This window comes from Podarcis filfolensis (genome assembly GCF_964270895.1).
Source record: "Podarcis filfolensis genome assembly, chromosome: 13".
Taxonomy (NCBI): Eukaryota; Metazoa; Chordata; class Lepidosauria; order Squamata; family Lacertidae; genus Podarcis; species Podarcis filfolensis.
The window spans coordinates 33,588,747-33,611,758 of NC_139615.1; the positions used below are offsets into that span (position 1 = coordinate 33,588,747).

General features: G+C 46.4%; 1 protein-coding gene across 1 annotated transcript in view; it reads left to right on the plus strand.

Moving 5' to 3' along the window:
• Positions 1-22,281, plus strand: part of NGFR (nerve growth factor receptor) — a 60,915-nt gene extending 38,634 nt beyond the window's left edge. The window contains exons 3-7 of the mRNA XM_083583279.1: positions 2,655-3,014; positions 6,545-6,622; positions 8,157-8,373; positions 12,759-12,919; positions 16,541-22,281. Of these exons, the coding sequence (XP_083439405.1) occupies positions 2,655-3,014; positions 6,545-6,622; positions 8,157-8,373; positions 12,759-12,919; positions 16,541-16,842 (1,118 nt within the window). The 3' untranslated portion in view covers positions 16,843-22,281. The remainder of the gene's footprint in view (positions 1-2,654; positions 3,015-6,544; positions 6,623-8,156; positions 8,374-12,758; positions 12,920-16,540) is intronic.
• Positions 22,282-23,012: the final 731 nt, after the last annotated feature.

Sequence of the window (23,012 nt, forward strand, 5' to 3'; positions counted from 1 at the left end):
GAGATGAGCGCCACACCTCATAGTCACCTTTGGCTGGACTTAACCATCCAGGGGTCCTTTATGTTGGCCTTGATCCATACTCTCCCAATTATTTTGGCTGGTGAAATGCATCTCTGCTTGCATGGATGGAGAGATGTACATGAAGAAAGCTCTGACTTCTATGTAACTGGGCTGTAGCCTTCTGTATAAAGGCAAGAGTAACACCTGTGGCTCCGCTCACCTCTGGCATGTGGCCCTCAGAAGGCTGCATACTATGGGATGCAGCCCTCGGGCTTTCGAGGTTTGCCTGCCCTGGTTGGAGAACACCTAAAAGGCCTGGGAGAATAGAATGTTTTTGCCTGGTGCCTTAAGGGTAGCAGAGAAGGTGTCCGGCGAGCCTTTCTGAGAAGGGAGATGCACCCACATGAATTGAACAAAATCACAGTGGGGAGTGTCAACAAGATTTTTAAAAGTCTAACGGTCATGAGGCAAGCAAAACACAAAGAATGAGGACCGAGCTATTTCCAAAAGTAACTATATAAAGTTTCTGCAAAGCATCTGGACTTATTCAAATCAGTATTGCAGTCCTGTTTACGAAAATTGATAAAAGGCAACCGGCCTAATCCAAAATTCTGCTTTGTTTTTCTTCCTCCCTTTTATCGCACACATTTGGTAAATTAATTTTGACATCTCAATTTTCTCCCCGTACTCGACACACCCATTCTTCAGTTGAAAGAACTGTAGGCATCCAGCATTTAAGTGTTCCAAAAACAAAGCCCCAGTTCTCAGTTGTTATCCTGGAAGTGACCTGGAAGGAACCTTGCTTCCGGCCACCAGGGAGGTCAAGAGACTTTAAAAGACTGGCAATTCAGAGGTATACGATCTCTGAACATGTAGGTTCTATTCATTTTCATGGCTAATAGCCACTGATCAACCTGTTCTCTAAAACCCTCTTGAAACCATTTGAGCAAGTAGCTACTGCTACATCCTGAGGCAGTGAGTTCCATAGGTTATTTTTAGTCAATGGAACTAGTGATGGCCACCAACTTGGAAGGTTTTCAAAGAAGATGGGGCAAATTCATGGAGGCTGAGGCTATCAGTGGCTACTAGCCAAGCTGGATATGTCCTCCAAATACCAGTTGTTGGGAAACGCAGATGGGGAGAGCGTGGTTACTCTCAGGTTCTGCTTGCAAGTGTTCCACCAGCATCTCATTGGCCAGGGTGCTAGGCTAGATAGGCCACCTGAAGTCGCTCCCCAGTCCCTTTTAACACCCAAGCCAATGGGCTCTTTATTCATTGAGAGACTGCTGGGCTTTTAAAAATCTTGGTTATTAATTTTTCACAAGGAAAAAAAAACTTTACAAATTTTAACATAAACCATAAATTACCGTATTTTTCGCTCTATAACACGCACCCGACCATAACAGCACGTAGTTTTTAGCGGGGGAAAATCCGTAGGCATGCCACCCGTAGGCATTTCCTCCATAACACGCACAGACATTTCCCCTTACTTTCTAGGAGGAAAAAGGTGAGTGTTATGGTGCAAAAAATACGGTACATTACCAATCGACTTCCTCTCCTCCACTTCCATGGTTTCCACTTTTAACCTTAAATGCTGCATATTTCACCTATGCTATTCAATACATTCAATTTCACCTATTTTTTTTAAATAATTCACATTGTTCCTCGTATTTCAAGTCCTGCTCATATTTTCATCTCCCTATAATTGTTATTTAAATACTCAATAAAAAAGTTTCCAGTCTTCAATGAATTTACCATCGTTTTGGTGTCTAATCTTTGGTGTTAATCTTGACAGTTCTGCGTACTCCATCATTTTCAAAAGCCAATCTTCCTTTGTTGGGAATTCTCCTTTCTATCTTTGGACAAACAATATTCATGCTGCTGTCATCGTGTACCTAAATAAGCTAACCAGCTCTTTTGGAACATCATTATCTATAATTCCTAAAAGAAAAGCTTTGAGTTTCTTGGGAATCATCAACTAAAACATATTTTAAATCTCATTATATATCATTTCCCAATAGTCCTTAGCTTTTTTTGTAACTCCACCATATAGGGAAGAATGTTCCTTCTGTCATTTTGCACTTCCAACACATACTTGACTTAGCTTTATACATTTTGGCTAGCTTAAGGTAAAGGTAAAGGGACCCCTGACCATTAGGTCCAGTCGTGGCCGACTCTGGGGTTGCGGTGCTCATCTCGCTTTATTGGCCGAGGGAGCCGGCGTACAGCTTCCAGGTCATGTGGCCAGCATGACTAAGCCGCTTCTGGCGAACCAGAGCAGCGCACGGAAACGCCGCTTACCTTCCCGCCGGAGTGGTACCTATTTATCTACTTGCACTTTGACGTGCTTTTGAACTGCTAGGTTGGCAGGAGCAGGGACTGAGCAACGGGAGCTCACCCCGTTGCAGGTATTCGAACCTCTGACCTTCTGATCAGCAAGTCCTAGGCTTTGTGGTTTAACCCACAGCGCCACCCGTGTCTTACTTGGTGTTAAATACAATCCATAAATCATCTTCATATCATTTTATTTTAAAGTATAGCAAGCAGTAAATCTTAGATTACTCTGCCACAACTTCTCCCATGAAGACAGTTCTATATGATGTCTCACATCTCTTGCCCACTGGATGACTGTTGCTTCCTCTCGTTCTTTCCAGGCGTCACCTATTCTGACGCAGTGAGTGCCACGGAGCCCTGCAAGCCTTGCAAGGAATGCGTGGGCCTGGAAGGCATGTTAGCACCCTGCGTGGAGTCGGACAACACTGTCTGCAAATGCATCTACGGCTACTACCGGGACGAGAGGAGCGACACTTGCAGGAAGTGCCGGATCTGCGAAGTGGGCTATGGCCTCGTGTACCCCTGTGGGGAAAATCAGAACACGTGGTGTGAGAAGTGCCCCTTGGGGACGTACTCTGACGAAGCGAACCACGTGGACCCCTGCTTTCCTTGCACCGTGTGCGAAGAGGACGAGATCACTGTCAAGGAGTGCACCGCCACGTCAGATGCGAGGTGCAGAGGTAAGGGTCAATGGGACAAGCTAAAAATGTGTATTGAACAGGAAGGGTAGAGCATGCTTGCAATGCGCAAACATTCCTTTCCAGACCTTCACTGCTGTTTGTGAAGGTAACGAAGTGGGGTGAGTGGGATGCAATGGCATTGGGGTCAGGGTCAGTGGGGTGATGTCAGACTTCGGGGAATCAGATCCCTTCCCCAGTGGCAGTAAATGAGCAGATCAAACAAAAGGAGCGTTCTTACCAGACAAGTTCTTTAATGATCACAGCGAGAGACAAGGAATGCATATCTCTAAAAGAAATGGCGTTGGTCATCCCCCATGTCCATTAATCTATGTCACTCCTACATCGGGTAATCTGAGCTTGTTGCCGTTGCACTTCCTTTTTCTAACGCTTTCCAAGCCCTTCTAGTCTTGGGCGAAGGGGGAGGGCCAGGAATGCTGTCCAAGGACACTGAATCTGCCAGCTGTCCCTCTCTTGGCGTTTCCTCTTCTAGCTGTTCCTCACCCAGTACTTCCCAGCTTTTCCCCTCCGGAATATGCCCTTCTGCAAACCACCGTTCTAAATTAATACTGTCCTCCTGTCCTTGGGAAGGTTCAGAAAAAGGGGGTAGCAGCTCCCACCATTCCTCCGCAATCCAGCCCCTGACATCTGACCTCACTTCTCTCTGGACATTCGCTCTACATGTGGTCTGAAAACTTGGGCTTATGCATTTCCGCAGAGCTCTGAACTCCCCTTAGGTAAAGGTAAAGGGGCCCCTGACCATTAGGTCCAGTCGTGGCCGACTCTGGGGTTGCAGCACTCATCTCGCTTTATTGGCCAAGGGAGCCGGCGTACATGACTAAGCCGCTTCTGGTGAACCAGAGCACCGCAGGGAAACACCGTTTACCTTTCCGCAGGAGCGGTACCTATTTATCTACTCGCACTTTGACGTGCTTTTGAACTGCTAGGTTGGCAGGAGCAGGGACCGAGCAACGGGAGCTCACCCTGTTGCGGGGATTCGAACCACAACCTTCTGATCGGCAAGTCCTAGGCTCTGTGGTTTAACCCACAGCGCCACCCGCTTACAACCCAGCTACTACGTATTCAGCCTTTGAATGGATAAACAGATCAGGGGAAGAAGCAAATTGTGAAGTTGTATAACTGTTCTCTGAGGTGTGTGGCCCATGCCATGCCCAGTCCAACAACCTACAGCTGGTGGGTGGCAGGAGGCTATGATTACAGACTTTCCGTCTACAGATGTTCCTTCTTCAACTTGCACGTGGAGACAGAGCAGCAGAGAACCGCCCACACTGCAATGCACTCCATTCCCCACTGGTCTCTCTTCCCCTTCTTTCAACCACCAAAGATGAGAAAACAGAAATTCTGAGTGTGTGCCTATTTCTCTTCCTGGCGTCTTCCATTCTCTTGTCCATCCCTAAGCTGAACCAGGCCAGGCTAACGTACACGATACCCTCCATTTAGCTCAGAAAAAGGTGCTACATAAACACACCTTTTATTAATTAACTTTAAAAAAACTGATAAAAGGTGTATGAGGAAGAGTGGGAACTGTAGATCTGAGAAATGCAGGATTCTTGTTCTATTCAGTATCTAGTAAAGGTAAAGGGACCCCTGACCATTAGGTCCAGTCGTGACTGACTCTGGGGTTGTGGTGCTCATCTCGCTTTATTGGCTGAGGGAGCCAGCGTACAGCTTCCGGGTCATGTGGCCAGCATGACTAAGCCGCTTCTGGCGAACCAGAGCAGCGCACGGAAACGCCGTTTACCTTCCTGCCGGAGCGGTACCTATTTATCTCCTTGCACTTTGACGTGCTTTTGAACTGCTAGGTTGGCAGGAGCAGGGACTGAGCAACGGGAGCTCACCCCGTCGCAGGTATTCGAACCTCTGACCTTCTGATCGGCAAGTCCTAGGCTCTGTGGTTTAACCCACAGTGCCACCCGCGTCCCTCATCCAAGATCTAGGGAGCAGTGAAACATCTGGTTCAAAGAGAGCCGGAAGATGTACTTTTGTAACCCAATAAAATCTTAATAAAAACAATTATCTATAAAAAAGGCTTCCCAGCAAAGGCAGCACCAAATTTAGCACTCAGAGCCCCTGGAAAAAGGAACAAATCAAGTCACGGCAAACAGCTGTTCCTTTTCACTGTGTCTATTTGAAGATGGGAAATGGCTGGGATTGAAACCGATGTGTGGACACTCCATGAACCTTTGCCAGGAATTCCCTTGACAATGGGGTGGAGTTAATGCGATCAGCAAATTCGCATTCCCCTGACGATGAGTAAGCAACTGTTGTGATGTAACAGGGCTTCAGGTGTGGGGGGCGGGAGTCAAGGCTGCAGAGCAGAAAGAACAGCTGTTCCCTTAGGCACTGCCAAATTCCGTAAAGCTAAGCAGGGATGAGTCAGGTCCAAGGCTGGATGGGAAGCCCTAAATGAGTGGGAAGAGGTGTAGGGGAAAGAGTATCGCCTGCTTATATGGGGTAGCTTGACTCGGTGTCTTAAACTAAAGCAAATCCAAAGGGCTGGAGTACCGATGTTGTCAATAATGCTATGTGGGCAAAATGTGTCAGAACTCAGATGGCAGTAAATATTCATTATAAAAAAAATTTGGGGGGGACACCACAAGTGGTTGTTGTTGTTGTTGTTTTTGCAGACCTGTGAATGACCTGCAACATGCACTGATATTTGATATCGGTGACATCATTTGATAGATAACCTGACATGGTACTTGTGAGCTTGACGGATCAACAGGTTTCTTTCTCCAGGCCTGCCAAAAAATTGAAGTAACCGAGAGATATCAACAAGCCGAAATAATTTACCGTATTTTTTGCTCTATAAGACTCACTTTTCCCCTTCTAAAAAGTAAGGGGAAATGTATGTGCATCTTATGGAGTGAATGCAGGCTGCGCAGCTATCCCAGAAGCCAGAACAGCTATAGGGATTCCTGCTTTCGCTGTGCAGCAATCCCTCTTGCTGTTCTGGCTTCTGAGATTCAGAATATTTTTTTTCTTGTTTTCCTCCTCCAAAAACTAGGTGTGTCTTGTGGTCTGGTGCATCTTATAGAGCGAAAAATACGGTAAATGTTGAAGATGAAAACCCGTTCGAAATGCAAATCCAAACTTTACATTTGAAATGTCCCAAATTGACAGTTCCCCGTGACTTCATTTCAGCTTTAAAAAATGAAACATCAGCAGCTCAGATCCCTGATCTCCCGGCACGAGTGTCAGTTTGGTCCTGGGAGACAGTGACTTGTCGAAGGCCGCAAATTAATCTTTGTGGCAGGGCAGTGGTTTCAATCAGGTCTCCCGCACCCAGACTAAACCCTTCAGTGGTCCAGTCACTACTTCTGTCTCTCCTGTGAAATGGCTCCACAGGCCTGGCTACCCCCCAACCTCCCCACAGGCCTTCTCTTGTTGGAATCAGTGAGCTTAAGCAAATGAAAAAAACAAAAACAAAAAAACGAGACTTTTGATGATGGTCACACCTTCTTGAAGATTTCTTTACTCCCCTGATAAGTTCTTCTCTGTTTTATTGGCAGCGATTAACCCACGGTTTACCACAGCTGCACCAACACCGGAGTCCAACACCACGGGTGCAACCACAGCTCCTCAACACGGTACCTTTGATGTTTGTTTGTGACATTTTGTTTATTTATTCAGATTAGATTTATATACCGCCCTAGATCATAAGATCTCAGGGTAGTTCACAAAATAAAACACAGGATAAAAACAGGTAAATAAGTAAAACAAAACAGCAAAACAATACCCCCCCGATTCCCACAGGCACATTTAAAAGGTTGTAGAATGTGAATCAAAATACTGGTTGAAGAGGAATGTTTTTGCCTGGAGCTTAAAAATATATAATGAAGGCGCCAGGTGAACTTCCCTGGGGAGAGCATTCCACAAATGGGGAGCCACTACAGAAAAGGCCCGTTCTCGTGTTGCCACCCTCCGGACCTCACACGCAGGAGGAACATGAGGAAGGACCTCAGATGATGAATGCAGAGTCCAGGATGGTTTATATGGGCAGGGGTGGTCCTTGAGGTACAGTGGTACCTCGGGTTAAGAACATAATTCGTTCCGGAGGTCTGTTCTTAACCTGAGCTATTACTTTAGCTAATGGGGGCTCCCGCTGCTGTGCGATTTCTGTTCTCGTCCTGAAGCAAAGTTCTTAACTTGAGATACTATTTCTGGGTTAGCAGAGTCTGTAACCTAAAGCATCTGTAACCTGAAGCATCCCTAACCCAAGGTATCACTATATTTATATACCACCTTTCTTCTAATGAGCCTTCCGTGGTTCCCCTTCTCATTTCACCATTGCAACAATCCTGTAAGGTAGGCTAGGCTGAGAGAGAGTGACTGGGCCAACATCACCTACAGAACTTCACAGCCAAATGGGGATTTGAACCTTGGTCTCCCAGGGCGTAGTCTAAGTTTCTGACCATCACCCCACAATGGCTCTTTGCACCTTTCTTCTGATCTGGTTGAACCAGTTCCTCATTTACTTAGTTGGTATAACTCCAAACATGGAAGGACTCCGTTGGAAATATGAACTGTGTGAAATAATTCAGGTCACTAAAGCAGAATTTTTTACACACTCTGAAAGCTACAATTCCTGAGGTTTTCTGAGGGGAGGTAGAACACCATAGAGGTCAAAGAAGCTAAAAGTCAAGACTATGAGTTCAGGTTTGTATACTTTCAGTAGAATGTGCTTGCAAGTACCAACAGAAGCACTTAGGCCAGTAGCAGCCAGCAAGAAAACTCTTTCCTTGATCCCATTCTCAATCTCCCCTCTCTGTTAGCAAAGTCACTTAAATAACACAGATGGAGTCCAGAGAGAAAAGAAACCCTGACAACACTTACTGAGGAATCTGAACAAAACCGTGTATGATTTGAGGAGAAATTTGCTTATAACAGATACATTTCAGAAAGCGTGCCTGGTGTGCTTTGACTTCCAAAGCCTCCTTCAGTGGCATATAATTAAAAGGGGCATTGCCTTGTGCAAGGGCTCCTAGAGCAAATTTATATAGTATATTATGCTATGGAAAAAGGAGTCCCTTCCAGTGACACACATTTTGAAAGCTGTGATTCTGAAATGCAGCCTCCCATTTCCCACACTAGTGACTCATTTGCTATTTTGCTTCCTTGCAGATTTTCCGCCTGGGAGTCCTGAAGGCCCCTTTCAGGTCACAGATGGCCCAGATACCATTGATGTTTCTGGTAGCACCGTGGCTGGTACAGCAACCACAGTCATGGGTAGCTCCCAACCTGTGGTCCGAAGCGGCACAGCGGACAACCTCATTCCTGTGTACTGCTCCATTTTGGCAGCCGTGGTGGTGGGGCTGGTGGCGTACATTGCTTTCAAGAGGTAAGCATGCTCCCAAGGTTCAGAAATGAGAGGATTATTGTGCAGAAGAAGGACATCATCAACGTTCATTAGGGTCACTCACAAAGGCCAATCTTACTCACACGCTAAGCCCACCCCATTCTTACAAGCTGCTCCCATCATTGCCACGTCATCCTTCCTCTGCCGCACGACTATCCTCCTTTTGTGAAATTTACTTTGGGTCAAGGGAAGGGTCAACGCAAATTTGTTTGCTCTCCGGTCTTGGCAGAGCTGTTTGAAACTGGGATGCAATTGCAACCCAATAAGATGAGGCTCTGTGTTAGATTCCCATTTTCCCAGCCAGAAATGTGTGCAGAGTAGGGATGGTCAAATCTGTCAATTTCAATCCATTCCATTTCTCATTTTTTCCCAGTGTTAAATTCAGTTCTCCACTTTACCGTAGAAATTTGCAGATTTTAGTGAAAATAATCCCGTGAAAATTCACCAGCATTTCTGTACGAATTTCCCCCCAATGTACACATTTTAAATGAGTTTTTGACTAACACAATGCATTTTTGTATTTTATTCTTGGAATGTATGCATTTATATGTGCAATTTACACTAGCACGTGCATTTTTGTACATGTTTCTTGGCTGGAGAACTGCGCTGTGAAATTCAGAAAAGGGTGGATTTTGACGGATAGCTGTGTTTCAGTTTGCAGATTGTTTCAGAAAGTGTGAATTAGGTAAGTTCACCTTTAAATGCGAACTGGATCACACTTCTCCCCCATCCCTAGTGCAGAGAGTGTCACTTTCCCACTGGGCACCATCAGTCCCACTCCTGTCCTCTGCAGGGAAAGGTGCTCCATCACATACTAAGTCACCTCTGGATTTTCCATGCCCCAAAGTAGGTTTTGTGGTGGGGATGGAGGTAACAGGGCAGGGAGGAGGCGGAGGCAGCAGCAGCAGAGGCAAGGCATTTTGATGAGCATCTGCTTGGAGTTTTCGCAATGCCTTGATCCCTTTGGGGGCAAGCAAGGTGGTCTTTGAGCATCCTTGATGCTCATCAGCAGAATACACACCCATTTTCTCCTTCCTCTTCAAGCTGCTTGTGTGGGTTGGTGTAGGTTTTGGCACCCTCCTCCATTTGCCCCATATGGCAGGGAAACAGTTTCTGAACCTGCCAACATACCATTAGTGTCAAGCCTATGTCTTTTCCAGACAGCTGCTATTGCCTAGATCTGGGAGTCTTCTTCTGTGTTGTTGGGTTCCCAGAAACCAGCCCTTGAAGGCTGGTTCATGATTCCTCATCGGAATGTGCAAGGAGGTGCCTCCAGACATGGAAATTTTGGCAATCGTTGCCAATCTGCTTTATGCCGCAGGTGGAATAGCAGCGCTTGCTGTAGGCTGTTGCCTGTAGGGATTGGTTGGGCGGCAGGAAGGGAGGCCAACAGTAGGGAGAGCCAGAGGAAGTAACTGGCAGACTTTTGCTGAGTTCTACACTGAGACTAAGGAGGAAGAGTCAGAGATCCAGTACCATCCACATCTGGGGAAGGGCTGTAGCTCAATGGCAGAGGATCTACTTTGCCTGTAAAAGGTCTCAGGTATCTCCAGGTAGGATTGGGAGGGCTTCCCATTTGAAAATCCCGAAAAGCCACTGCCAGTCAGTGTAGACAATGCTGAAGTTGATAGCCTCAACACCTTATGCTCCTGTATTTCTATCCCCTTTACTCTAGTTGTAAGTAAGGAGACAGGCAGTTGGGAGCTGGATGAGGGCAGGCTGAAGCGGGTGGGGCTGTGCCCCACTTGCCCTAATGGGATGGTCTCCACTGGCAACTCTGCTTCTGGAATCCAAATAACAATTTACGGTTTGGCTGACAATCCCCCCTTTCCTCAGCTCTCAATGTTGGGTGTGTTGGTGGGGAGGGGGATGATTTTCATTTGAACCATGGTGTGGAGGGAAACTGTTAATTATTAACTCTACCCTCATTACACTCTTGATCATGATTATTCCCCAAACACACTGCAATTTGGGGAATTGGGGAGGAATTGATACAAAGGCAATGACATACCCGCCAACATTTCTCTGATGAAAACAGACGTCCTATTCAACAACAACAACTTTATTATTTATACCTTGCCCATCTGACTGGGTTGCCCCAGCCACTCTGGGCAACTTCCAACATATATAAAAACATAATTAAGCATTAAACATTAAACATTAAACAACTTCCCTATACAGGGCTGCCTTCAGAGGTGTTCTAGAGGTTATATAGTAACTTATCTCCTTGGCTTGGGGGGTTGCATAACTCCATACCCTCCAACATTTCTCTGATAAAATAAGGACATCCTACCATACCCTCCAACCTTTCTCTGATGAAACTAAAGATGTCCTAAGGAAAGGTGGGACATTCTGGGATCAAATCAGAAACCGGGATGGCTTCTGTAAATCCGGAACTGTCCCCAGAAAATGGGTACACTTGGAGGGTCCGCAATGAGATTTGAAAAGGCAAGGGTTAAAGCAATAGAGCTGAATGGTAGACAGGAGAGACCGACCATAGAGAAGGAAATGTCTTGAGTAATCTATACAGGCCATAACCAGCCAATCTATGCACTGAACAGCTGCACAACGTATCACCTACATCTGGGGATACTGCACAGCTGTTCCATTGTGTGTGTTAAAAAAACAAAAAACAAAAGCTTAGCTTTTCTATGCTCCAAGGGTTGGGGAGGGGAAGAAATGCTGAACAGGGAAACATTGGAGCAGGATGTTTTGTTGAAAATGCCGTTGAAATACCTTGTTAAAAAGTGAGTAAACAAGGCTTGGCTATTCCGTAGTAAGTGCATAGTTAAGATAACGGAATTCACTACCGCAAGATCTAGGGAACGCAACCGAGTCGGACAGCTTCGGGAGGGAGTTAGCTACACGCCTGGGGGATAACACCAGAATCAGAATTATGTCCAGAATCAGAGGAGGTGTGCCTCTTAATGCCGGTTGTTTGGGATTATGTGTGGGAAAGAACTGTGGCACTCAGGTCCTGCTTCGCTGGTTTCCCACAGCCAACTGTTTGGCTGCTGTGAGAACAGGATGTTGGACTAGATTGGCTTATGCGCGCTGCTCTGAGATGCACACGGGGTCAGGAACGTAACCTCTGCGCAAACCGGCCGTTGCCTGTGTATATAGTATCCACCAGCGTATTTATGGGCTTCACTTCCATTTGCTTGCTGTTTCAGGAAATGCACGTTAGGTAGAGTCAGGTTTAAACACACACTTTCTCCCCCCATCCTTTAAGCCCACCAAAATCTAGAGCTGGCTAGTGATGAGCTACATCAGCACTAAAGTTCAGATTTGTAGGCAGCCCTGGAATAATGATAATAATAATTTATTATTTATACCCTGCCCATCTGGCTGGGTTTCACCAGCCACTCTGGGCGGCTCCCAACAGAATATTAAAAACACGATCAAACATCAAATATAAAAACTTCCCTAAACAGGGCTGCCTTCAGATGTCTTTGGAAAGTCAGATAGTTGTTTATTTCCTTGAAAACTGATGGGAGGGCGTTCCACAGGGTGGGCACCACTACTGAGAAGGCCCTCTGCTTGGTTCCCTGTAGCCTCACTTCTCGCTAGGAGGGAACCACCAGAAGGCCCTCAGAGTTCGACCTCAGTGTCTGGGCTGAGCGATGAGGGTGGAGATGCTCCTTCAGGTATACTGGGCCAAGGCTGTTTAGGGCTTTAAAGGTCAGCACCAACACTTTGAATTGTGCTCGGAAATGTACTGAGAGCCAATGTAGGTCTTTGAGGACCAGTGTTATATGGTCTTGGTGGCCATTCCCAGTCACCAGTGTAGCTGCCGAATGGCTGGGGTGGGGTTGCAACCAGCCTGCTGGGCTACTTGATGGTTGAACCCCATCCTTAGAAGGTTCACCCCGAGCAGGTGTAGGAGACCTTTGGCCCTGCAGATGTTGCTGAACTCTAACCTCCCAGCATGCATGGCCAATGACCAGCGATGGTGGGAGTTGTAGTTCAGTGACAAGTGGAGGGCCAAAGGTGTGTGTCCCCACCCGATCCAGAGGGCGGCTTCATGGTCTTCTGGTTCAGCACAGGAAGTGTCCTAGGGAGATAAATGCAGGCTCTGTTCCTTCCATATGAGCCTTTGTGGATTTCCATGAAAACTTTGGTTGCCGAGAATCAAGGAGCCAGTGCAGACAAATGCAACCTCATGCCTGGACTGGAGAAACAGTCCCTGCCGTGAGGTTTGCCTGAGCAAGCCCCGAGAAGATTGGGCTCACCACACCCAAAGCATTGTGATCCGCAGGGAGCAATCTACTGTGTTGGCAACGGCGCCAAGTTTGTGGTGTACCTTGATCTGGGAAAGGAGGCGTGAGCATCTGAGGCTCAGCTGTTCCCTGCTTTTTCACCTCTAGGTGGAACAGCTGCAAGCAGAACAAGCAAGGCGCCAACAACCGCCCTGTCAACCAGACGCCTTCGCCGGAAGGGGAGAAGCTCCACAGCGATAGCGGCATCTCGGTCGACAGCCAAAGCCTCCACGACCAACAGCCGCAAACACAGACGGCGTCCATGCAAGGCAAGGGGGATGGCCTGCTGGGTGAACAGGGAGGAAGGCCTAGGGGATGCCAGCCAGCTTCAGGGAATAGGGGGCAGCAGCTGCCAAGCGTGTTCAGGCTGTCACCTGCAAATCATAGAACTGTAGAATTGGAAGGGACCATGAAGATCATCCAGTCCAACCCCCTGCAATGCGGGAACCTTTCACCCAACGCGGGGCTCAAACTCACGATCCTGAGATTAAGAGCTTCATGCTCTTCCGACTGAATTGTAGGAGCCAACTCCTAGGGGCCGAGTTCCTTTTGGCCCCCCAATAAGATATTTAAGGAGGCATTGCCATTCAAATGGGGTGTGTGCACCAGGTCTGGTGATCAATTACCTGCCCCCCCCATATTTTATTCAACTTGGCACCCTTGGACTGAGCTACTCTAGTTGTAACTGGCAGAAGCTGGTGAACTAAGCAAAACACAATGGGAGAAAAAGCAAGGGGAGAAGGTCAGTCCTCTTTTTCCATCGCCCCACGGACTCAGTAGTGGCCCATCCAAATGACAGGGAATTCCATCTTGATTTCCAAACTGAAAGGGAGAATTGTAGGACAGGGCCATTTGAGCAATCAGACTTCTGATGCAGAAAGCAAAATGCATAACAAGCACAGTGGTACCTTGGAACTCGAATGGCTTGGCTCCCAAACAAATCAACTCCCGAACGCCACAAATCCAGAAGTAAGTGTTCCAATTTGCAAACGTTTTTCGGAAGCTGAATGTCCGACGCAGCTTTCATGGCTTCTACGGCGTCCGCTTGAGTGCAGGAAGCTCCTGCAGCCAATCGGAAGCTTCGCCTTGGTTTCCGAACGGTTTCAGGAGTCGAACGGAATCCCGGAACAGGTAAGTTTGAGAACCAAGGTACCACTGTACTCACCGAGCAAATTTGCATCTATCCTTCTATATATCCATCCATACATCTCTCTCTGTGTGTATTGCACAGAGGTCCAAAATATTCGGTGCAGGGTTGTTTTTTTTAAAACCAAGGTATTTTGGGTTACAGAACTGAAATGATAAGCCCCCCTAAATCTGTTCCCCCTCCTAATGTTCTTTATTTAGAACTGGTGATTTTAAACGCCTTTCTTGTTTGCAAAGCTTTAAATTGCAGGGGTTGGACCAGAAGACCCTCGGGGTCCCTTCTGACTCTACACTTCTATGAAAACAAATAAGCAAAAGGGTGTATCTTTCTCACTTCTTCCTTTGGAAATTGAGATCACCTTTCACTCCAGATCGATGGATTAATTCAGGGATGGACAGCAGGACCTGTCTACCATTAGGCAAATATGTATCATCAGTGGAATGAGGCTGGTGGGAGGCAGAGACTTTTATTCAAATATCAAGAAGAGTTGAAACAAAACCGTACAATGATTCCTTTACCAAATTTGTTAGGTCCACTAAAAAAAATAATTTTTTTTGTTAAAAAAAATAGTACAGAACAGAACTAATCCTGTATGCTTTCCTCTCGCACGGCCACTTTGTTATAAATAGATTGTGTTGCATAAAAAATAATACAATAATTCAATACAATCCATGTATGGTGCTGGGCACATTTCAGCTTAGTGTTCTTCAGTATATGAGTAAATCTGATTATGATTATTATTGAAAATTAGTGGGCGTAGCAGATTTATTTAAAAAATAGATGCTTGCCTCCATCCATCCATCCACCATCTTTGTATCTATATTTGGAAGAGAAGTATTCCCACCCCCCACCGGGTTAAGACTGATTTTCGCTTTGACTGGGGCACTTGTATTCAATATACGTTGCCTTCCATTGTAATTCTCCCACCATCACTTATGGCCCCCTCTCCATTCTACTCTCTACTCCCACATTTCATAGCCCAACAGACTCTTTTCTGGCGCCAGCACCCCTCTGTTGAGAGCCAGTGTGGTGTACTGGTTAAGAGCGGTAGTCTCGTAATCTGGGGAACCGGGTTCGCGTCTCCGCTCCTCCACATGCAGCTGCTGGGTGACCTTGGGCCAGTCACACTTCTCTGAAGTCTCTCAGCCTCACTCACCTCACAGAGGGTTTGTTGTGGGGGAGGAAGGGAAAGGAGATTGTTAGCCACTTTGATAAAGTGGGATATCAAATCCAAACTCTTCTTCTTCTTCTCTGTTGGCATTTTGTTTGCTCAAATGGTAGGCTGTCAAAGCAGTTTGCTAAAGTGGTCTCTGAAACAGCCCCCTCTCAAAGTTTACAGATGGGGGGACCCCACTTCATAGAGCAGCTTGGCTTAGGGCCTTCCTACACCATTATGCCACTGTGGCCAGAGAAACAGAGAGAGAGAAAAAGCCTGCGCTTCAAAATGCAGAAAACCTTCAGACTCCCTCCATATTTCTCCTTTTAAACTCTGAGGAAGTTTAAAGAGAAATGAGGGGGGTGGGGACATAGATATCTCACCCCATCGGCTGTTGGGGACTAAGAGCACCCCCTGCTCAAGGTTTTCAAATGCTTCCCCTCCGCATTTCTGCTTCAACCCTCCGTGGAAGTTTAAAGGAGAAGTGCGGGAGGGTGGGGGGTGTTGAAAAGCCATTTGTAAACATCCCCATGTGAAGATGCTTACAAAGGGCTGTTTGGAAAACCCTGCAGTTTGCTTTGAAGTCCTGACAATCAGAGCAGCACCAGATTTAGGGTGGCGCAGGCAGTCCCCCTGCACTGGGTGCCGAGCTGAGAGGATGCATAGTAGTAGTAGTAGTAGTAGTAGTAATAATAATAATAATAATAATAATAATAATAATAATAATAATAGTATCTGACTGGGTTGCCCCAGCCACTCTGGGCAGCTTCCAACATGTATAAAAACATAATAAAATGTTAGACATTAAAAAAGCTTCCCTATACAGTGGTACCTCGGGTTAAGTACTTAATTCGTTCCGGAGGTCCATTCTTAACCTGAAACTGTTCTTAACCTGAAGCACAACCTTAGCTAATGGAGCCTCCTGCTGCGGCCACTGCGCCGCTGGAGCACGATTTCTGTTCTCATCCTGAAGCAAAGTTCTTAACCTGAAGCACTATTTCTGGGTTAGCGGAGTCTGTAACCTGAAGCATATGTAACCTGAGGTACCACTGTTACAGGGCTGCCTTCAGATATCTTTAAAAGTTAATAATAATAATATAATAATAATAATAATAATAATAATAATAATAATAATAATATAATAATAATAATAATAATAATAATAATAATAATAATAATACCTATTCAAAGTTAGGGGGCACCAATTCTTGTCCTTGCTCAGGTTGCCATATTACCAAAATCCATCCCTGATTGGAAAAGCAAAACCTGATGTCACTCTGACATCAGGTGATTGACAAGTGACTGACTCCAACCACCAGGCAGCTTTGGCCTGCAGTGGGTTGGGGAGATAAAGATCTGGTCTTCTGGCTCAAAAAGGTTCCCTGCCCTTGGTGTAGACAACTCTGAGCTGGGCGGAACAATGGCCTGACAGCTTCCTCAGTTCCTAGTGGGGCAATGATGGTCAGGTGCAGGCCTGCTTTCCCATGGACAGAGCCAGGCCTTCTTGGCTTCTGAGGTGGACTGGATGTTGACTTCGTACCTGTGTAACCCCTTTTGTGCTCCCCACCCCTGTTCCCCCCACTCCAGGCCTTAAAGGAGATGGGAACCTTTACACCAACCTTCCTGTCAACAAACGGGAGGAGGTTGAGAAGCTGCTGAACGGTTCCACCGAGGAGACTTGGCGCCACTTGGCTGGGGAGCTGGGCTACAAGGAGGACCACATAGACTCCTTCACTCAGGAGGAGTACCCCGTCCGCGCCCTCCTCTCCGACTGGTCCAGCAAAGACAGCGCCACGATGGACGCCCTTTATACCGCCTTGCGCAAAATCCAGCGGGGGGACATTGTGGAAAGCCTCTACAGCGAGTCCACTGCCAGTTCGCCAGTCTGAAGCAGGGGAGGCGGGGCAGAGGTCCTACGGGCCAGCCCCTCTGTGATTCCCCACCCTGCTTTTTCCCTCACCGATGCCTCTCGGGGTGAAGACACATGAAGGAAAATAAAATGGAGCTTAGTCTCCCCATGGCCACCATCGTTTCTGGGGAGCACCGGAGCAACCCTGTAATGCACTGCGTCGGTTGTGGGTTGTTTTCTTCCTCCTCCCCAGTATTTTCACCCAATACCTCTTACCTGTAGCAGACAGTAAGATGCTAAAAAAAGGAGAAAGAAACAGAGGAAGGTAACTGGAACGAATGTTATTGCTTGTGTGTGTGTGTTTCAAGAAATGGATTGACAGCATTTTGCTGGTCCTGCAGAACTTGCACCCAGTTGATGCTGCTAGTTTGGTCTCACTCTTCCAGGTGCCTCTGAACGGCCATCTTATGTGCCTCTCCATCCTTGTCTCTGTGGATCCTCTTTCCTCACTCACACCTGTCGATCTCCAGCCACTGACTCTTCCTTTTTAGGCACTGTGTTCCCCTAAGCCAAGAAATACAATAGGCAGCCTGGCTTGAATGTGTTGCATGGCCGACGGACTTGAAGGAGGCTGACAGAGGATGAATATTTGGATCTGGAGCATGAGGATGTTAAGAGGACACGATGGAGACTTTATCTTCAGGGAGCGTCTCTGTGAGGGGAGGAAGGATGTGATTTCTGGCTTGTCAAAACTGACACTGTGAAGATCAAACCTCTAAGTATATGGACGGAGGCTTAGGAGGAGACCCCCATCCATGTTCCCATCCATGCGTTGGTGGCAACATCAAGAATGTCTTTGGTCCCTGATCTCTCTTTTTCTTGCTCAAGATGCATTCCTCGTAGTTCAGTGAAGCTGTGTTGAACCTCGCCCCGTAGCTCCCTTGCTGGGTTTGATCAAAGCTAGCCAGTCCCCAAATGGGACAGCACTAGTTTAAAAAGGGGTTATAAGCCATACTTGAGAGAGCAGAGCTGGCCAAGGCAAACAAACTAACAGTGCAAACATTGTCGTTAATGAGTGGGAATTGTATTAATCACTGTGATTCTATAAACCTGGCCTCCGAGGTTATCCCAGATGTTGTGTTCGTGAGACATAATTAAAAGCGATGCTCTGCATTCTTCCTCAGACTAGTGAACCAATCACTGTGGGTTATTAAAGCCATTACCTCTGTTGCATTAAAAAGGGGGTGAGCAAAAGTCCCCCTGGGTGGCCTTAAGACATAAGGTGGAGAGAGGAGGGCTGTTGGTTCTACGCTAAAGACTCAGAGCTAGATTTGGGTCGGGTGTTAAACCTCTATGGTTTGCTGGTGTTCCCCTATCCCCACCCATTTTCATAAATATTAGAGGGTCCCGAAAAGTAACATAAAGGATTGGGGGACGGGGACGGTCTCCATAAGTTAAGAGGATCCACCTGAAGTCATTGGGCCAACTAAAGTGAACTGGGATCATCACTTCCCCCTTGATATATATTACAAGATTTGTGTAGACCTGGTGGAGAACTTGTGATGTTTGAAAGTTTGCAGCATTTTGAACCACTGCGGAGCCTGCCAAAGGAGGTCATCGCACTGCTCCTGTTGTCTCTCTGGACTGGAATTATGCAGAAAAGGGATCCTCTTCACCCACCCACAGAAGTACATATAAGGGCTTTAGGAAGAGATGGAAACCAATACATAAGAAAGCTGGGATGGAATGCAAGAGAATTTTCCAGCCCCACACTTGGGTGTGATGAGGAGTATATGGCAGCCCTCCGAGAAAGGTTGCTTTTCTGGTTAAAACACATTTTGCTTCCATCAATAATTTCTCCAGTGTTTTGCCTAAACCGGAACATCTCAATTTGCCTTGAAAATTTGCTCTAGGCAAAACTGAGTGGCAGTTCTATCTAGGGTTTATTATTAATTTTTATTTTTTTAAACCTCTCTCTTGTCAGACAACTGGGACTACCACTTCCTTTACAAGCTGTTGGCATCAGATGGCCAGAATCTCTAAGTAAGAGGTGGACAAAAATCCAGAAGATGTGGCGAACCAGTATGCAAGTCCTGAGTGGTAGAATGTATTGGGAAATCAACACCACGGATGGTGTGTTACTCCCTTCGAAGTGCCACTCGGGTGATTAATCTTCCTCCCGAGCCACTGGTGCGACGGGTATCTGTAAACACCTGCACACAGTATCAGCAGATATCAGCAGACAGTGAAAGTGAGGCTTGAGGCATAGATACAAAGCACTACGTTTATTATTTACAGGACAAAGGAAAACATGGCTCCTCTTACTTTCTTCATCGGCAAGAGCAAAAGCAATATCACGGAAACGGCGTATCTGAACTTCCGGTCCCATGACATCCAACACTGTGGAATGTAAACGCAGACGCGTGACAACAACAATCACACATCTGCAGCACGGAGGAGTGGAATTCCCAACAGAATGGACTACACAAGAAAAGCATGAAACTGCCATATCCTTAGACAACTGATTGGCCTAAGTATTGTCCACTCTGGCAGGTTGCAGCCCCCCAATGGTTCAGATAGAGGCCTACCAGATTTTTTTTGTGGGTAGAGACATCAGGAATTGGGGTGTTCTACATGCAAGGCTCTACCACTGAGCTATAGCCCACCCCCATCTTAACCTTGGTCAGAAGGTCTCTAGGGTGGTCCTTCAACCATCAACCACCATGATCCCCTCACACTGTTTCTTCTCCTGGTGGAGAAATGTACCTTATATTTCAGGGGCTACCCAAGAGAAGCAAGAAGATAATGCAAAATGATCTGACTCTTCTTGACCAGCCATGACTGCTGAGCCATTCTGTCCCCTTAAGGCACACTGCAGCCAAGCATGCCCCTTATTTTATTTTTTTGTGGGGGCACCATCCTATCTTCATGCTTAGAGAAGAGAGGCAAGATAAAAGCAGCGGTGAAATTTGGATCATTGCGGACAATCATGTATAGAATTACCCCCCATTTCAGTGGGTCTATTTCTGTATGCAAAAAAATTTCAATCTCTCTCTCTTTTTTTTTGGCCAACTTTGATCATAGTTCTAACACTGGTGGGACAAAACTGGTGGCGGTAACTCCTAGCCAGAGTGTGTGCACAGCTCTGTAGTAGCTACTATCTATGAACAGAACAACAGATAATGTTTGACCACTGTTGGTGAGAGCATAGTGCCATATATTCAAGCTAAACTAACAGCTTTGATGTCAAACTTTTTAAAATAGAGATGGTGGAACCATTGGCTGCCAATTCCAGAAAGCTTCGTTAGAAACTTTTTGTCCCTTGGAAGGTGGTGGACTCTCCTTCCTTGGAGGTTTTTAAGGAGGGGTTGGATGGCCATCTGTCATGGATGCTTTAAGCTGAGATTTTTGCATTGCAGGGGGGTAGATGAGATAACCCTTGGGGGTATTTTCCAACTCTACTGCCCTGTGAATCTATGGTTCTGTCCCTTCTGGTCCACATTCTAGATTGCAATCATGGAATTCCAGACCGGCGGAATGACCTCCATGTGCATGTGCAAAACGCCACATGCCTGATGAAATCAGTGATTGTGTAGCACACCGAAGACCTCTGCAGATGAGCATAGAGGCCTGGAGGATGTTTCTGGGCCACATTAGGCCTCCCTGCACATCCACAGAATCCCTGACATTGCCATACTGCCAGTGAGATAGTGGACTATGCACAGGAGCCTGGAAAGGTTTCAAGGACTGGAAAGGTTTCAAGGACTTGCCAGAACTTAACAGAAGCTGCTGCATTAGCTGAGAGATTCTAGGAAGTCCTCTTTTTCTTCTTGGACCCATCCCACCCTGGCCGGAAGAACAGTACACTCCACTGTAGGCTGTGCTTGTAGCAAAATCAGGCAGTGTTCTTATCTGATAGGACAGAGGCCACGGATATCATCTCTAATTAATAAATGAGCATGGAACAGGTCCAGCTGCAACACCCCAGTTTACTACCTCTGGAAGATCACAGAGTTGCAGAACGGAAAGAGGAATCTCACGGCTATCAAAGCTGCCTCCAGACCGTCGCTATTTTGAGCGAGGGATTCCACCTCATACTGGAACTTTAGTTTTGCACGGCTAAGCTAGATGAGCAGATAAGTGCTATGGCAACGTGGCACAGCAAATCCACCTTTAAAAACACACACCTTGTGCTGTTAGGAAAGCGATGGGAATAAATGGAATAAAACGCGTAGGGTAAATGACCGGTGGGTGGGGAGCAGCATAACCTCTCGGCAAATAAATCAGAACGATTGCCTCATGAAGAGCAGGCATCGTTTAGAAGTTCCTTGAAACCTTTGTGCGAGCAGCTCGGGGTGACTGCTCAGTTGAACGTGGCAGAAAGATACTGAGCATCCTTTTTGTTGTTGTCAATAGAAATCACAAGAGGCAGTGATGGCCACCAATTTGGATGGCTTTAAAGGAGGATTAGACCAATGACTGCTGGTTAAGGCTATTGATGGCTACTCGCCCAGCCATGTCCTGTCTCCAGTATCAGAGGCAGCATACCAGGAATTCTGTATATTGCTGGAAACCACAGGAGAGGAGACTGCTGTTTTCATGCTTGGAGGATTCCCATGGGCATTTGGTTGGCCACTGTAAGAACAGGAGGCTGGACTAGATGGGTCCATGGCCTCTTCTTATGAACATGCAGGCCCTCCTCAATCTTAAATTCATGAGAACATGTGTGCCTTTGGAGAAGAAAGCCAAATGTGTGTATTTCGCCCCCTACCCAACAAGTCAACAGATGGTAAATTCTTAAGCTGAGAACCAACTATGGAGAGAAGAGAGACAGGGGGAGTGGCAGGTTATACAGAACGTGGTTGCAAAATGGACACTGATGCTGAATAAGCTGATTTCACATGGAGAAGAGTCTTCTATATCAGATCCATGCTTAAGTTTCTAAAGGTATTTTGCATGAAAGAAAGAGGAAAAAACCATTGGAAAGCTACATTTCCCCACAAAACTTGGTTGGCATATTTCTAAATCTGACTCAGAATTTCACAGCTAGAATGAAAGAAAGAGAGAGAGAGAAAAGTATTATAAAAGAAAAAGGAAATAGCCAAAGTTAGTACCTTAAAAAAAAATATTGCTGCCTATATTTTACATTTCTTTATTGCGATGCGTGGGGTTTCTATTTTGTTAATACTCTTGTCCCCCTGTCCCGTGGTTTGCTTGTAATACACATGCCAGTTTATTAAAACAGTCTTTACCAATAATAAACAATTCTGTAATAGAAGCAATTGGACTGGTCAGTAGGTTTCACGGCGATTGTCCGAAAGGCCCATTTCCCCCTGGCTTTTCAGTTTGCATGGGTGGATGACTCCAAGGGGACGCCGGGGGAGGGGGCGAAAGGTGACTTTAGATGATGTTGTAGTGGCTGCGTGGACAACTGTAACTGTGTACTGTTCAGATGTGAATAAATATGTGTACCTGTGTCCGTTTGTGTCTCACGTGTCTTCCAGCAATCCAGCAGAGGTAGAGGCAGGTTTTATGTTCAGCTCGGACAGGTCTCAGCCTGTTGTTCTCCTTTCCCCTGCCTTCATCTGTGGCTCTCTAAACAGCTTATGATTTCACATTCCTCCCCCTCGTTGTACAAAACTGACAACCCACCCACCCCCTCCAAAAAAAAAAAAAAAATGCCTTCTAAATTCTGCAGCCCCCTCCAAGTTTACTTTGCAATCAAAATAAACAAACTGAGCAGATTTAGGTAAACATAGTCAATGTGCATAAATCTCTTCTAGATGGTCCAGTTCAGAAACAGATGTTTGCTCTTAGGGATAGATGATGAGGACCCCCTTTTGCTTGCGTTGACTAATAGACGTGTTCAAGCACATTTGCCATAATTGATGAACCGGTGTTATGAATTTCCCTGGGACTGGCGTATGGCTGGCTAGAGGTCAGTCTCTCCAAGGGCAAGCCCCTTTGCAGTTTCATAAAGGTAAAGGGACCCCTGACCATTAGGTCCAGTCGTGGCTGACTCTGTGGTTGCGGTGCTCATCTCGCTTTATTGGCTGAGGGAGTGGGTGTAGAGCTTCTGGGTCATGTGGCCAGAATGACTAAGCCGCTTCTGGCGAACCAGAGCAGTGAATGGAAACACCGTTTACCTTCCCGCCGGAGTGGTACCTATTTATCTACTTGCACTTTGACGTGCTTTCGAACTGCTAGGTT